At 47.6% G+C, this 15,343-nt stretch overlaps 1 protein-coding gene across 1 annotated transcript in view; it reads right to left on the bottom strand.

Moving 5' to 3' along the window:
- Positions 1–15,343, bottom strand: part of TTLL11 (tubulin tyrosine ligase like 11) — a 78,633-nt gene that overhangs the window by 39,964 nt on the left and 23,326 nt on the right. The window contains exons 3-4 of the mRNA XM_083423063.1: positions 13,998–14,131; positions 6,733–7,308 (exon numbers count right to left, since the gene is read on the bottom strand). Coding sequence (XP_083279189.1) covers positions 6,733–7,308; positions 13,998–14,131 — 710 coding nt within the window. The remainder of the gene's footprint in view (positions 1–6,732; positions 7,309–13,997; positions 14,132–15,343) is intronic.

Below are 15,343 nucleotides of genomic sequence, written 5' to 3'. Positions count from 1 at the left end.
GTTAATCTCTAAACGGAATCCTTGCCTCTGCTGGATAAAATGGCTGCATTCACACATCACACGTAATTAATAATGGTTTCCCCTGAATGGGCAGGTGGTTACTGCCTTAATCTTCTCTTAGCATGAGCAACAAACCGTGATGGTTTGTGGCTTAGCATTAAGTCCAAAGTGGAAGGTGTTGGGAGCCTAAAAACACCAAGACGGCGCCAGCTGAGGAAGTTCTGGCATAATGTAAAGAAATACTCTAATGTGGTTAATTATCAGAATTGCACCATTTAAAGAATATATATATAAATACACACACACACACACACACACACACACACATATATCGGGTACAGTGGTGCCTCGCAAGACGAAAAGAATCCGTTCCGCGAGTCTCTTCGTCTTGCGTTTTTTTCGTCTTGCGAAGCAAGCCCATTAGTGGATTAGCGCTATTAGCGGCTATTAAAGGCTTAAGGGATTAGCGGATTAGCTGCTAAAAGGCTATTAGCGGCTAGGATCAGCTGATAAGCAGCTTAGATCAGCTGTTAAGCAGCTTAGCGATCAGCTGTTAAGCGGCTTAGCGATCAGCTGTTAAGCGGCTTAGCGAGCAGCTGTTAAGCGGCTTAGGGGCTTGGGAAAAAGGGGGGGAGGGGAAAAAACCCCAGGAATCACAAGGCATTTTTGTCTTGCGAAGCAAGCCCATAGCAAATTCATCCTGCGAAGCACCTCCAAAACGGAAAATCCTTTCGTCTAGCGGGTTTTCCGTCTTGCGAGGCATTCGTCTTGCGGGGCACCATTGTAGAATCAATGGAAAGCAGTAAGTGGGGTTAAGATTATTTTTGTAATATATTTTAGTAAAAAGCTTTCTTCCTACATTTTGTTAAATAAATAAATAAATGAAATAAGATAGCTGTATTTATTTATTTAATTTGTACACTGCCCGTCATATGAAGATCTCCAGCAGTTCACAGCATAAAATTACAAGATAAAACATAAAACACATAACGAAAAGAACAAATGATACAATATAGGGTGTCAATCAGCCCAATGCATGGTTGAGAAGGAACGTTTTCACCTGGAACCTAAAAGCGTATAATGAAGCCGCCAGGCGAGCCTTACTGGGGAGAGCATTCCACAAACAGAGAATGCTACATGTTTTTGGAATATTTATGGAGATGTCTATGATTCTACAATTATATATTGTAACTATAGCACATCTAGATGTACTTTGATATATTCTTATCTTTTGCATATGATTTGTTTCTGTAGTTCTTAGTTTTGCTTAATATTCATGGTTTAGAGATTTATTTAATTACGTCACTTAAAGTGGAATTATTCCTATGGTTGGCAGTAGGAGATGTAGCATTGCTTGATTTGAATGCGGATGGTATTATATGTCTTGTATTGACTCCTTTGTAAAGGGATTTTTACAGTTAAAGTTTTCTGCTGAAATGTGAAGTGGCATATAAATTTAAATGAATGAAATGAAACTTGGTTTGGCCATTGAATCAGCCTTTTTGATACACTCGCTGATTAAACTGCTGATTTATGCTACCTTGGGTTGTTTCTTCATTTTCAAACTTGACAAGATATAAAGCTAACACAGAGACAAGATGTGAGTGCTTAGTCAATTGCCCTGATTCAAATCAATCCACCCAGGGCACGCTTTTAATAAAATAAGAACAAGAGAAGAATTTGCTGGATCTGGCCAAACAAGGACCATCTAGTCCAGCATCCTGTTATAATATTAATTAAATAATAATAATAATAATAATAAATTATTTATACCCCGCCCATCTGGCTGGCTTTCCCCAGCCACTCTGGGCAGCTTCCAACCGAATATTAAAAACAATACAGCATCAAACATTAAAAACTTCCCTAAACTTCCCTTCTAAGACCACATAACACCGGTCTTGAAACACCTACATTGGCTTCAAGTACGTTTCCGAGCACACTTCAAAGTGTTGGTGTTGACCTTTAAAGCACTAAACGGCCTTGGTCCTATATACCTGAAGGAGCGTCTCCCCCCCCCCCATTGTTCTGCCCGGACACTGAGGTCCAGCGCTGAGGGCCTTATGGCGGTTCCCTCATTGCGAGAAGCAAAGCTACAGGGAACCAGGCAGAGGGCCTTCTTGGTGGTGGCACCCGCCCTGTGGAACGCCCTCCCACCGGATGTCAAGGAAATAAGCAGCTATCTTATCTTTAAAAGACATCTAAAGGCAGCCCTGTTCAGGGAAGTTTTTAATGTGTGACATTTTAATGCATTTTTAATCCTTGTTGGAAGCCGCCCAGAGTGGCTGGGGAAGCCCGGCCAGATGGGCAGGTTAGAAAGAAAGAAAGAAAGAAAGAAAGAAAGAAAGATAAAACAGGGCCACCTTCAGTTGTCTTTTAAAAGCAAAATAGTTGCTTATTGCCTTGACATCTGCTGAGAGGGCGTTCCACAGGGCAGGCGCCACCACCAAGAAGGCTCTCTGCCTGGTTCCCCTGGGAAACAGCTTTGACTGGCTGGCTACACCAGGTGAAGGTAGCTGATGGGTCTCAAACTCACAGTAACCACCCAGATGCCCATTATGGGAAGCTGATAAGCAGGCGCAGAGCACAAGAGCCCCCCTTTCCTTCCCACAGTTTCCAGCAACCAGTCTTCAGAAGCATTATTGCTGCTGACCATGGAGGGAGAGCAGAGCCATGGCTAGCAGCTACTGATAACCTTGTCTCCTCCATGAATTCATCCAATCTTCTTTTAAAGCCATCCAAATTGGTGACCATCACAGCCTCTTGCGGGAGCAAGGACCACACTTTAACTATGCACTGCATTGAAGAAGTACTTTATTCTATCTTCCAACAAAACCATCAAGACCACAGAAGTTCTCACAGACACTCCCAGAGCCTTGTGAAAACATGGCAATGTAGGCATCCCTGTTTGACCTGACTTTTACAGAAAAGGAGTGGCACTAATGTCATCGTATCTGGATAAACTTCTCCTGGGTGGAAGAGTTCTTACTACAGTTACCCACCCCAATTACGAGCTGTCCCGTGAATCCGCTGGATGAAATAGCGGAAGAACGTTGCCTCAGGAGAGTGAGGAAAATTCTCAGGGATGATTCACACCCTGGCTGGCACTTTCTTGATCTCCTGCCCTCAGGCAGAAGATATAGAAGCAGGATTAGTCGCGCCAACAGGGTAAAGAACAGCTTCTATCCGTGGGCTGTTAGGCTGCTGAATGAAAAGATAACAATATATGAGATAGACTCGTGACATGCAAAGCGAGATATGTCAAGCCTTTCTTTGTTATCATTGCGATGATCACGGCGTACAGAGGATGAAAACCCCAAATTAACCATCTCAGAAAATTAGAATATTCAAGGAAATCAGCAAAACAAGGATTGCAAATCAAGCAAGATTGGACCTCTGAGAAGTAGAAGCAGATCTCGCTTTGCGTGTCATGAGTTGATCTCATATATGAGTTTCACCTTTTAAGTTGAATTCCTGAAATAAAGGAACTTTTCCACGATACAGTGGTGCCCCGCAAGACGAATGCCTCGCAAGACGGAAAACCCGCTAGACGAAAGGGTTTTCCGTTTTGGAGGTGCTTCGCAAAACGAATTTGCTATGGGCTTGCTTCGCAAGACGAAAATGTCTTGCGAGTTCTGCGGGGTTCCCCCCCCTTTTTTTCCCCAGCCCCTAAGCCGCTTAACAGCTGTTCTCTAAGCCGCTTATCAGCTGATCCACTAAGCCGCTAATAGCCTTTTAGCAGCTAATCCGCTAATCCCTTAATAGCCGCTAATCCCTTAATAGCCGCTAATCCCTTAATAGCCTCTAATCCCTTAATAGCCGCTAATAGCCACTAAACCGCTAATAGCGCTAATAGCGCTAATCCGCTAATGGGCTTGCTTCGCAAGACGAAAAAAACCGCAAGACAAAGAGACTCGCGGAACGGATTCTTTTCGTCTTGCGAGGCACCACTGTATTATAATTTTTCGTTTCACCTGTATCTGCAGAGCTCATATAAGAGCACCCCGCCCGTTCTGCCCTTTTCGTGAGGTGTTAAGTGACAAATCTGTGTCACTTCTGGGTTTGGCACTGGGTGTGGTCGCACATCTTTCGGACGCACGTTAATCGGTCGTAGCCTATAGTGTCCCACCAAAGATTGCTGCCATAGATTGCTAAAAGCAAGGTTTGCTATGGTTACAACAAGGTGGTTTCCTGGTGGAAGGAGAAGCTAAGGAGCGGGGGAGAGAAAGGGAGAGATATATTGCTCAGAGACGGGTCCCACAGTACAGTATTTTGACTGCAGATTTCGAGGCACTAATTGGCAAATGGTTACTGTGGCAGTTCCTCTTGGCTTTAATGACACAGCCTGCTCAGATAATCACAGCTGTCTTTTGGTCAGGATGGCATGAACTGCAATTTTGCAAAGGTCAGGAGGAGATACTGAGATTTCTGCTCATTCTGACCCTCGCTGGCAAAAACAAGTAGAAGAAAACAGAAGAGAAAATGAATATATTTTCTGATTTAAGCAAGCCGGGCGAGGGAGGGAGTCGGAAGACTACAGCCTTGTGTCTGGAGGAAGAGTCTCTTGATGACCTTGGCGTGGATTTCCACAATTTGGAAACAAGGAGCCCTGTCCAAGCCTCCTGGTGGCCTTTACCCACTGCTATTCCCTTGTGTCTGCAAACTGGAGAAGGACCAGGCTGAGTTCAAAGTATTAGTGCTGACATATAACTCCCTACACAGCTCAGGGCCAGATTACTTGCCTTATCCCTTATACACCCAAGAGATCATTGCAGCCTGCAGTCAAGTCTCTCCTGCAAGTTCCAAAGATCTCAGGAACTCTGCCTGCAGGAACCTGGAGCAGCACTTTTTAGTGGGGCTGCCCCTGTCCTGTGGAATGGTGAGTTCCTGTCGAGATATTACTGTTATTTCATTCATTCATTTAGTCACTTTTATCTTGCCCAAGGCAACCCAAAACAACATACAACAGACAAGCACTATCTGAACCTTCTTAAAAACAGTGGAAGACATTTTTGTTCCAATAGGCTGGTACCAGCTAGATAAATGGTTCTTTACCACGGATGTCCACCTGCTGGGGTTTCAAATGTATATGTTGTTCTTTTAACTCTTTTTAATGATCTTATGTGCGGATCACCTTGAGACAGCTCTGGTGGCTGTTAAAGGCAAAGGTAAAGGGACCCCTGACCATTAGGTCCAGTCGTGGCCGACTCTGGGGTTGTGGCACTCATCTAGCTTTATTGGCCGAGGGAGCTGGCATACAGCTTCTGGGTCATGTGGCCAGCATGACTAAGCCGCTTCTGGTGAACCAGAGCAGCGCGTGCCATTTACCTTCCCGCCGGAGCGGTACCTATTTATCTACTTGCACTTGGACGTGCTTTCAAACTGCTAGGTTGGCAGGAGCAGGGACCGAGCAACGGGAGCTCACTCCGTCGCGGGGATTCGAACCGCCGACCTTCTGATCGGCAAGCCCTAGGCTCTGTGGTTTAACCCACAGCGCCACCCGCATCCCCAGACAGCAGCTTAGAAAGCGATTAATAAATCGAACTGCAATATTAACAGTAAAAACAGGGTAGTTAAAAGAGTGTGGGATGGAGTCCCAACTCTGAATCTTGTCTCAAGCACACCGGGGGGGGGGGGGGCTGCAGCTCAGAAGTGGTGGACATATGGCAGCTGCAAGATCCTCCCCAATAACTTTTCCTGGTCCTAGTTGTCCTCACATGCCTTCCAGCCATGGCACTTCTCCAATGGGAATCTGGGCAACTGTGGTGAGGGATGCAGCCGCCAGCAAGGTCTGTTTGATCCTGTTGTCACCACCAGATGTTTCATGTTACAACCAGTCCTCGTCAGCGCTGTGCATCTAGAGGGCGCCATGCTCAGGGAGGCTGATCTGAGCCATTTAGATCACAGGTAGGCAACCTGTGGCTCAGAGGCAACACACGCGGTCCAGTCCCATCAGAGTCTCGTCCTCTTATTTCTCCTGGTATTTTAAAGTGTGGAAACCAACTGGCCACCTTCTGCCTGCACATGTATATGCATGCATGCAGAAAAGAGAGATGGATTCTGGACTAGATGCCGAATGCCGCAACCCCACATCCCACGGCCTGATATGGCAGGCTCATCTTAGGTTCTTATTTCATTAAACATGTGCCCTGGATAGATTCTGGACAGGGTGTATTGATTCGAATCATGGCAATTGATTATGCTCTTATATCTTGTCTGCTTGAAAATAACAAGCCTCTATAAAAATAACAAGTCTGAAAATGAACAAGCAAACCAAGGCAGTATCTGTTGACGAGGGATACGTCAGCAAGAACTTCTGTTGCCTTGAATGATATTCTTGGAACATTTGGGACAGATAAAAGAAAATGCACATTACAGAATTAGACTGTGGAACTCACTTCCACAGGAGGCAGTGATGCCCACCACCTTGGCTGGCTTTAAAAGAAGATCGGACAAATTCATGGAGGAGGCAAGGCCATCCATGTCCACTAGCCATGATGGCTATGTTCCGCCTCCACGGTTGGAGGCAGCAATGATCTGTACGCCAGTTGCTGGAAACCACTGGGAGGGAGAGGGCTCGAATTCTACTTGCAGCTTTCTCAATTGAGGCATAAGGCTGGCCACCATGAGAACAGGATGCTACACCAGGCGGGGGCCCCTTGGGCCTGATCCAGCAGGTCATTTCTTATGTTCTTACGCACCCCCAGATGCCCTCTAGTCTAAGTCTTGGCTCACCTGGAAGCAAGAAGGTCCTGGTTTTCCGGCAGGAATATCTGACTGGTAGTAAACTTTCAAGTTAGGGACCATGGCAATAACAGTCTTTATGACCAAGGAAATGATTTCATCCGTGAGCTCCTCAATGTTGACTCCGATGGAGGACAACCTGTTCAGGATACTGGAGAACGTCTGTTTGCTGCCTGTGTTGGCGCTGTCTGAGTGGACAAAGTTCCCGCTGTGGACGTTGAGGGAGTAGTTGGTCAGATGCATAAAGACCTGGTGGAGGTTCTTGTGGGTCGGCTCCTGGTAGGGCTCCGTGCAGAACCGGCAGAGCCCGTTTTTGGCAATGTAGATCTCCAGCGGGTCCAGAGACTTCAGCAGGACGTAAAGGCGGATGTCAAACTTCAGATTGTCAATGAGAAAGGGCTTGGACATGTACTCCTGGACCACCGCAGGTCGTAAAGGGGTGCTCCCCGTCACCTGGATGTCGCTGGGCTCTTTAATGAGGTAGATTCCGTCCCCCTGGCAACCACCGTCAGGTTTCACAATGAATATGGGCTTCCACCTGGGGTTGGTTTCTTTCATCATCTGGACCTGAAAGGAAGCAAGAAGGCAAAAGAAAGTTTGTTACATTTTGCCAATCCCTTCTTTGTCCTAGGTAAAGGTAAAGGGACCCCAACCACTAGGTCCAGTCGTGGCCGACTCTGGGGTTGCGGCACTCATCTCGCTTTACTGGCCGAGGGAGCTGGTGTACAGCTTCCGGGTCATGTGGCCAGCATGACTAAGCCGCTTCTGGCGAACCAGAGCAGCACACGGAAACACCGTTTACCTTCCCGCTGGAGTGGTACCTATTTATCTACTTGCACTTTGACGTGCTTTTGAACTGCTAGGTTGGCAGGAGCAGGGAGCGAGCAATGGGAGCTCACCCCATCATTGTGGGGATTCGAACTGCCGACCTTCTGATTGGCAAGTCCTAGGCTCTGTTGTTTAACCCACAGTGCCACCCACGTCTTTCTCCTAGATTGGCATAAATTATTTCATTCATTCATTCAATCAATACATACCCTGCCTTTCTCCACGGCAAGGATTCAAGGCAGCTTACAGATAGAAGAACAGCTCACAACATGGGGGTGGAGAATTTACCTACCCACCTACCCTGTCTCCCTGAGTAAGTCCACAACTTACTCGGGGCTGACATTCCAGGGGTGTACCATATTTGCCCAAACATAAGCCGCACCTGGATATAAGCCTCACCTTTAAAACTGGAGGAGAAAAAAAGACAATACCCGAATATAAGCTGCTCCCTTAAAATTGGAGGGGGGGATTCTGAAAGGCACCCGCCCAACAAAGCACAATCACACAACAAGGAACACACTCAGACGCAAGGCTTCCCCAGCGAGGGTTGGGGGGCCAAATGAAAAGGGGGTCAGCAAGCACCTCTCCCAAACAAGCACACTCTCACCACAGAAGCGCATGCGGTCGCCCACTGCCAAATACAGTAAGCAGATGCTGCCCAGCTGTAAAGGAACAGCCTCACAGCTGACCAGAGGTTGCAGCGCGTAGGAGAAACCTTGCGTGGGCAGCAGCCGCTGCTCACCTTGGGGGAATGACGCCTCACAGCTGATAGGCTCATGCGGCATGCCCAGAGCTCATGTGGTCCCGAGTTGCCGCAGATCAGTTGAATGGCTCCCTGCAACAGTGCGCCACCTCACAGCTGATCAAAAAGCCAATTTTTGTAAGGGCATGAATATAAGCTAAACTTTAACTTTTCATGGTCGGAATTTGGGGGAGAAGTGTGGCTTATATTTGGGCCAATATGGTAGATTTTGCAGAAGCCAAAATGATGTATTTTCAAAACACATAGGGCTCAACGGTGGAAGGGATTCCCAAAGTCTTTTTCTATGGATTCCTGACCCCTTTTATTTTATTTTCTTTGAATTTTTTATTTATGATTTTCAAGTTTATACATTTCACTAATTTCACACCCCAGGAATGGCTTCAACTGGCCGGCTAATCCAGGTGAGAGTAGCCAAGGGGCAGATGGAGCTTGTCAACCTGGGAAGGTAGCCCATCTAGGAGACAGAAAACTCTGATCCTAAACCTCTGCTGCCTTGTGGGCTCACGAGTAAAGCCCACACAAATCCAGAATAGAGTCCCTAAATGGTTGGATGGCGCCTTGTATGCCTCCTTCCAGCAGCTCCTGCAGCCAAGCTTGTGCCAAACATCTTGCTTTGCTTTCGTTTGGACCCCATCAGCAAAGTCAAGGGGGTGGTCTTGTCGTATGGACAGCCCAGCCCGGACCTCCACACACACACTGCCCAGCCCTACTGCCCGGAGAGGTCACTTTGGTGCTACTAACACAGAGGTTTGTCTTCACCCCCAGAGGGGCACTCGATTGTCTCTCAAGACAGACAGATGCCAACAAACAGCCCTTTCACTGAAAGCATTCAGCCCCCTAAAGCCTGTTAGAACAAGGAGGACAGCAAGTAGGGAGCCAGTCTGGTTTCTCTAGGGAGGGAGTTCCAAAGTCTGGGAGCAGCCACCACTGGGAAGGCCCCCTCCTTCGTTCCCATAAAGCATGCCTGTGACCTATAGCTCCCAAACCTTTCTCAGGCTCCCACCCACTTGGCTCCATGAACTCGTCCCCAGGGCCTGCTGCCCTACTCTTTAGAAAGCATAATTCTGAATAGCAGTTTGCACAACCCACTAGGGAAGATAATAACACTATAAAATTCAAACAATCCATTGCACTTTTACTCAAAATCCAATTAAAACTATCTGGTTTGATTAAGCCAATGAAACTGATGAACTGGGTCCAGTGATACCAGCTTTGTTGCTTAGTCTTGCGTACCACCTTTAGAAACTTATTTCACTGTTCAGTAAATTCTCAATGCAACAGATGGGCTTGATGAAGTGATACCGTTTTCCCAATGTCTGGTTTAAAGTCACTTAGCAGGAGTCTTAAATTGCCCTCTGACACCCCCTTGCCTCTTAGCACGCAGGTACGCGTGCACACACACGGACGTGCAGGTAACCCTACTGCCTCCTAGGAGGCAGTTAACTCCCACCTTGGGAACCGCTGAGTGTATATGCTTCAGCCTCTTCCACCCGTCCCCACTTTATCCTCAAAACCACCGTGTGGGGTAGTTCATTGTGACGTTAACATATGAGAGTGCTGGAGGTGAAATAGTTAAACAGGTTACCCAATCAGAACCCAGGGGGTGGAGTCAGAGGGACTATAAAAGCAGCACTGGGAGGAGCTTGTTGGGAGTTGGGTGGTTGGTTGGAGTGGGAGTGAATTGGGACAGAGTCTGTGGGTAGTCAGGAACAGTTAGGGCTTAGGAAGACAAGTAAATATCTGAGAGGTGGTTTAGTGAGTGAGAGCAGGTAGCGGAAGTTATAGGTCTGGATAGGCACCCCATGAATGTCATTGACTGATACCGTTTATGAAGCCACACGCTTGTTAAACTGTAATAAATAAACAAAAAGTTATCTTCCAATTTAACCCTGACTGGACTCAGTATTGTACTAGGCGGGGCCTGGGTGGGGGCAGCAAGAAATAAAGTGGTGGCACAGGGATCAATAGACGGTGAAAAGTCCAGGCACCCTGTGTGATCGCCACAGTCATGCAGAGAGACAGTGACAGCCCCAAGGTGACCTTCAAGGCAGAGAGCATGGCTTTAAACCCAGGTGTCTCCCAAACCAAGTCAGATACACTTATCCACTGCATCGCACTGCAACTCGTGGGATGCTGGCAACTGTAGGGGAGCAGCATTTGCTGCCGTTCTTAGAATACTGGGCGCCACTACACGTTTCTGCAACAATATCCAGGGGTGTGGAACCTGAGGCTACTTCAGCTGTCACAGGGAACATTCCCCGAAAGCACATGAGAACCAGGTTGCGTCCAAGGTGTCACTGTGAGTATATAAAGCCCTTAACTTTGGACCAGTTCAACCACGGGACTGCCTTGCCCGCTTGACCGCTTCAACTGAGGGAATGGGCCCTGCCACATAGTGCCCACAGCACATCTGTAAAAACTGGATCATTTCGTGTGGCAGCACTGGCACTCTGGAACTCCCTGCCTGTATTCTTTTTGGTGCCTGCTGAAGGCATTCTTATTTAGACAAGCGCACCCCACATTTTAGACAGTTCGTATGAGTCTTAATCTGCTTGAATCTATTCTATGCCGTCTAAACTTTCTGTATGTTTTAAATTATGGTTATAATTTTTTTTGTGATAATTGCACTGCTTTATCTTTTTTTGTAAGGGACACAGGTGGCGCTGTAATCTAAGCCACAGAGCCTAGGACTTGCTGATCAGAAGGTCGGCGGTTCGAATCCCCGCGATGGGGTGAGCTCTATTGCTCAGTCCCTGCTCCTGCCCACCTAGCAGTTCGAAAGCACGTCAGAGTGCAAGTAGATAAATAAGTGCCGCTCCGCCGGGAAGGTAAACGGGGTTTCCGTGCACTGCTCTGGTTTCAGTGTTCCGCTGCACCAGAAGCGGCTTAGTCACGCTGGCCACACGACTTGGAAAAACTGTCTGCGGACAAACGTCAGCCTGTAAAGTGAGATGAGCGCCGCAACCCCAGAGTTGTCTGCGACTGGACTTAACTGTCAGGGGTCCTTTACCTGTACCTTTTAATCTTTTTTGTAAACCTCAAGTTTTTTCTACAATCGAGTGGTCTGTAAATTTTATGAAATAAATAAAATGAAGTAAGAAGAGCCTGCCAGATCAAGCCAAGGGCCCATCTAGTGCAGCCACCCAAATGCCCACTACGGGAAACCCAGGAGCAGGACCCGGGGGCAAGAGCCCTCTCTCCCTTCCTGAGGTTCCCAGCAATGGGCATTCAGAACCACGGCTGCTTCTTGCAGGCAAAGCATAGCCATTGTGGTCATTGTCGCCTCCTCCATGAATGTGCCCAGTCCTCTTTTAAAGCCACAGGTGCCTCCTGTGGGACCACATGCCATAATAGTTTAACTCTGTGTGTGTGAAGGAGTTTCTTTCTTCTACCCCAAATATCCCAACATTCAGCTTCATTGGCAGCCCATGAGTTCTAGTGTTAGGAAAAACCTTTTTCAATTATTTTACTTTTAAAAGACAACTGAAGGTGGCCCTGTTTAGGGAAGTTTTTAATGTCTGATGCTGTATTGTTTTTAATATTCGGTTGGAAGCCGCCCAGAGTGGCTGGGGAAACCCAGCCAGATGGGCGGGGTATAAATAAATTATTATTACGGTCATACCTCGGGTTAAAGTTGCTTCAGGTTAAGCATTTTCGGGTTGCACTCCACGGCGACCCAGAAGCAACGGAACGTGTTACTTTCGGGTTTCACCGCTCGCGCATGTGCAGACGTTCAAAATGACGTCACGCGCATGCGCAGCAGTGGCGAATCTTGACCCGCACAAGCGCAGACACGGGTTGCGTTCGCTTCAGGATGCAAACAGGGCTCCGGAATGGATCCCATTCGCATCCAGAGATACCACTGCATTATTATTATTATTATTATTATTATTATTATTATTATTATTATTATTTCTGTCCACTTTGTCCACCCCATGCATGGAAGCTACTCTCATGTTGCCTCTCATTAACCGTTTCTACAAACTAGGAAGCCCCCAAAACTGCAACCTTTCTTCACAGGACCCCCCTTCTCCCCATGATATTTGAGAAAGTGATGCTAACTGGGGTGGGGTGGGGCTCTTGGGAATCACCCAGAATCATTATTTTATTAAGGGGTGGGGTGGAAAGTTGGGCTGAACCATCAAACTACCAGCAAAGGATAGTTCCCAGGATATCCCAACTCTGCTTCCAGGCAGAGTTTCATTACACTGCCTCCGCATTAGTATATTAAAAAAAAGGGGGGGGGAGGAATGTGGCGTAAAATGTCATGTTTGGTAACAAAGAAGTACTTTCCCCTCAAACACAGACGGAGGACCATATGCAGCAGTGTTTTATCAGCCATCTGCCTATTTTTTCCCCAGAAAGGCAAATCAAAGCCTCTACCAAGGCAGGTGTGAGGGGGGTGGGGAGGATATTGTAGAACAGCAAGCTTTATCCGCAGGGGGCCAGTCCACTGTCCCTCAGACCTTGTGAGGGGCCGGACTATATTTTGGAGGGGGGGAAATGAAGGAATTCCTATGCCCCACAAATAACCCAGAGATGCATTTTAAATAAAAGCACACATTCTGCTCATGTAAAAACATACAGATTCCCAGACCATCCGTGGACCGGATTTAATAATAATAATAATAATAATAATAATAATAATAATAATAATAATAATAATAATTTATACCCTGCCCTCCCAGGCCAGAGCTGGGCTCAAGGCTGCTAACGTCAGTAAAATTTAATAGGGGGGGGGGAAACAACAACAAAACAATTTAAAATACAGGTTAAAATGCAATTTAAAATGCAGCCTCATTTTAAAAGTAGCCCATGGATCAAAACCGTAAAGGGGGGAGGGGACATAAGGGTCAGACTGAGTCCAAACCAAAGGCTGGGCGGAACAGCTCTGTCTTGCAGGCCCTAGTCTCTTGTGACAGAGCATTCCACCAGATCGGGGCCACAGCCGAAAAGGCCCTGGTTCTGTTTGAGGCCAGCCTAACCTCCCTGTGGCCCGGGATCTTCAAGATGTTTTTGTTTGAAGACCGTAAGGTCTTCCGCAGGGCAAACCAGGAGAGGCGGTCCTGTAGGTATGAGGGTCCTAGGCTACATAGGGCTTTAAAGGTCAAAACCAGCACCTGGGCAAAGGGCCAGGAGAAGGTGGTGCCAGAGCCACCCTTTCCAAGCTGTAAGCCCAGAAAAAAGGGGTCACAGCCGCACAATAAATTTAAAGCACCACTTCAATGCATATGGCTTCGCCCCGGGGACTGTAGCTGACTAAGGGTGCTGGGAACTGTAGCATAGAACTCTATGAGAAACAAACCATTGTGGCCAAAATTCGGGGGGGGGGGGGGAGTCAAGGAACGTACACGCTGCTTGATCATAAAATAAAATCTTAGGCTGGCTGGCACAGAAAAGGATAAAACAATAAAATTGCCGATAGAAATAATTAACAAGCATTTAAAACACTTTAAAGAATTAAAATCAGTGATGAACTAAAAAAACAACAACATCAGCATTACAAATATCTAGGCAAGCTGGGGAAAAAGGAAGTTTTTGGCAGGCGAACAATGAAGTACAACAGCTGCCTGGTATCAAAAGGCAGAGAGCTCCAAACTGGGCAGTGCCATGCTAAAATACCAACTTCTTTCAAATTTCAAAGACCTTAGCGAGGACAGCCCACCTCTGCGAGAAAAACGGGGAACTCCTCTGGCAGGACCCAGGAGCGTGGGTAGAAGTCATACTCCGCGGGGAAGAGTTCGTGCATCATCCGCATGGCAAGGCTCAAGGGGATCTTCCGGACCGTTTCGGTCATGCCTGAGGAAGAAGGTCAGCTGTCAGCAGCGCCTCAACAACGGGCAAGTCTAGGACAAGGGTGCTCCTCCAAAAGCGCTCCCTGCAGCCAGCATGCCCAGTGGTCAGGCTGAGGGCTGTCGCAGCACACAAGCCTCTGGAGGGCCACAGACTTATTTATTCTACTTAGCTTGGCCCCATTGTTTTAGGAAAGTGGTTTTGTTTTGTTTCTTGAGCACTTTCCTCCTTTTATCTGTACTTGCATTTTTAATTATGGTTCTCATTCTAGCTGCCTTGTGGCTGGACCTCTCCAGTCTCGCTGGGCCTCAGAAGCCTGGCTGCCTTTGCTGTGGTCAGTGGCCGTTGCCTCATCAGTAGCCGTGATTCCTGCATTGTAGGAACATGGACTGTCTAGATGGCCCTTGCGAGTCCCTTCCAACTTTGTAATTCCATGAATGTAATTCCTGCTCGTGTCGTTGGCAACACACAAATCACTGGCTGCCCCCTTGATTACCTATGATTGCATGAGAACGTATGCAAGTTCACAAGCAAAATCGACTTATTTATTTCAGGGGTGGGGAGTCCGCAGCTCTCCCCAGTAATATTTGGTTCCCTCTCCCTGCAGCCAGCATGCCCAGTGGTCAGGCACGAGGGCCGTTGTGGCACACAAGCCTCTGGAGGGCCACGGACTTATTTATTCTAGTTAGCTTGGCCCCATTATTTTAGGAAAGTGGTTTTGTTTTGTTTCTTGAGCGCTTTCGACCTGCCACCTGCAGCATTTCTGCACCAGAGGAAAATGCCTTGCACCCTATTTTCACACCTTGCCTTGCCCAAGACGGTGCCACGGTCGTGAGAAGAGGCCGGCTGCATCAGAGTTTCTCCCAGGGGCCACGCTGGCAGGACATGGAAGAGGCAACGGCCTTCGCCCTCTCCTGCAGCTGGCAATCGGTGGGATAAAGGCCTTTGAGCAGCCAGGCTCTCAGCAGCACCCGGCGCCAGAAGTCACGGGACTCCAACTCCCATCATCCCCCACAGTTGGCAGCGCTGGCTGGGATGATGGGACTTGGAGTCCAGCAGTATCTGGAAGGCCCCTCGTTCCCTGTCTCTGCTTTAGAGAGAAGCAGAACGGAGAAGGAAAGAGCAGAGGTGGAAGGCACCCCAGGGGTCATCTAGTCCAACCCCAGCAATGCAGAAATCACGGCTAAGGAATCCCCTGACAGGTAGCCATCCAACTTC

Source organism: Podarcis tiliguerta, assembly GCF_965153285.1.
Source record: "Podarcis tiliguerta genome assembly, chromosome: Z".
NCBI classification, from domain to species: Eukaryota; Metazoa; Chordata; class Lepidosauria; order Squamata; family Lacertidae; genus Podarcis; species Podarcis tiliguerta.
The sequence above is the reverse complement of the archived record's forward strand: the minus strand, read 5'-3'. Positions and strand labels throughout refer to the sequence as shown.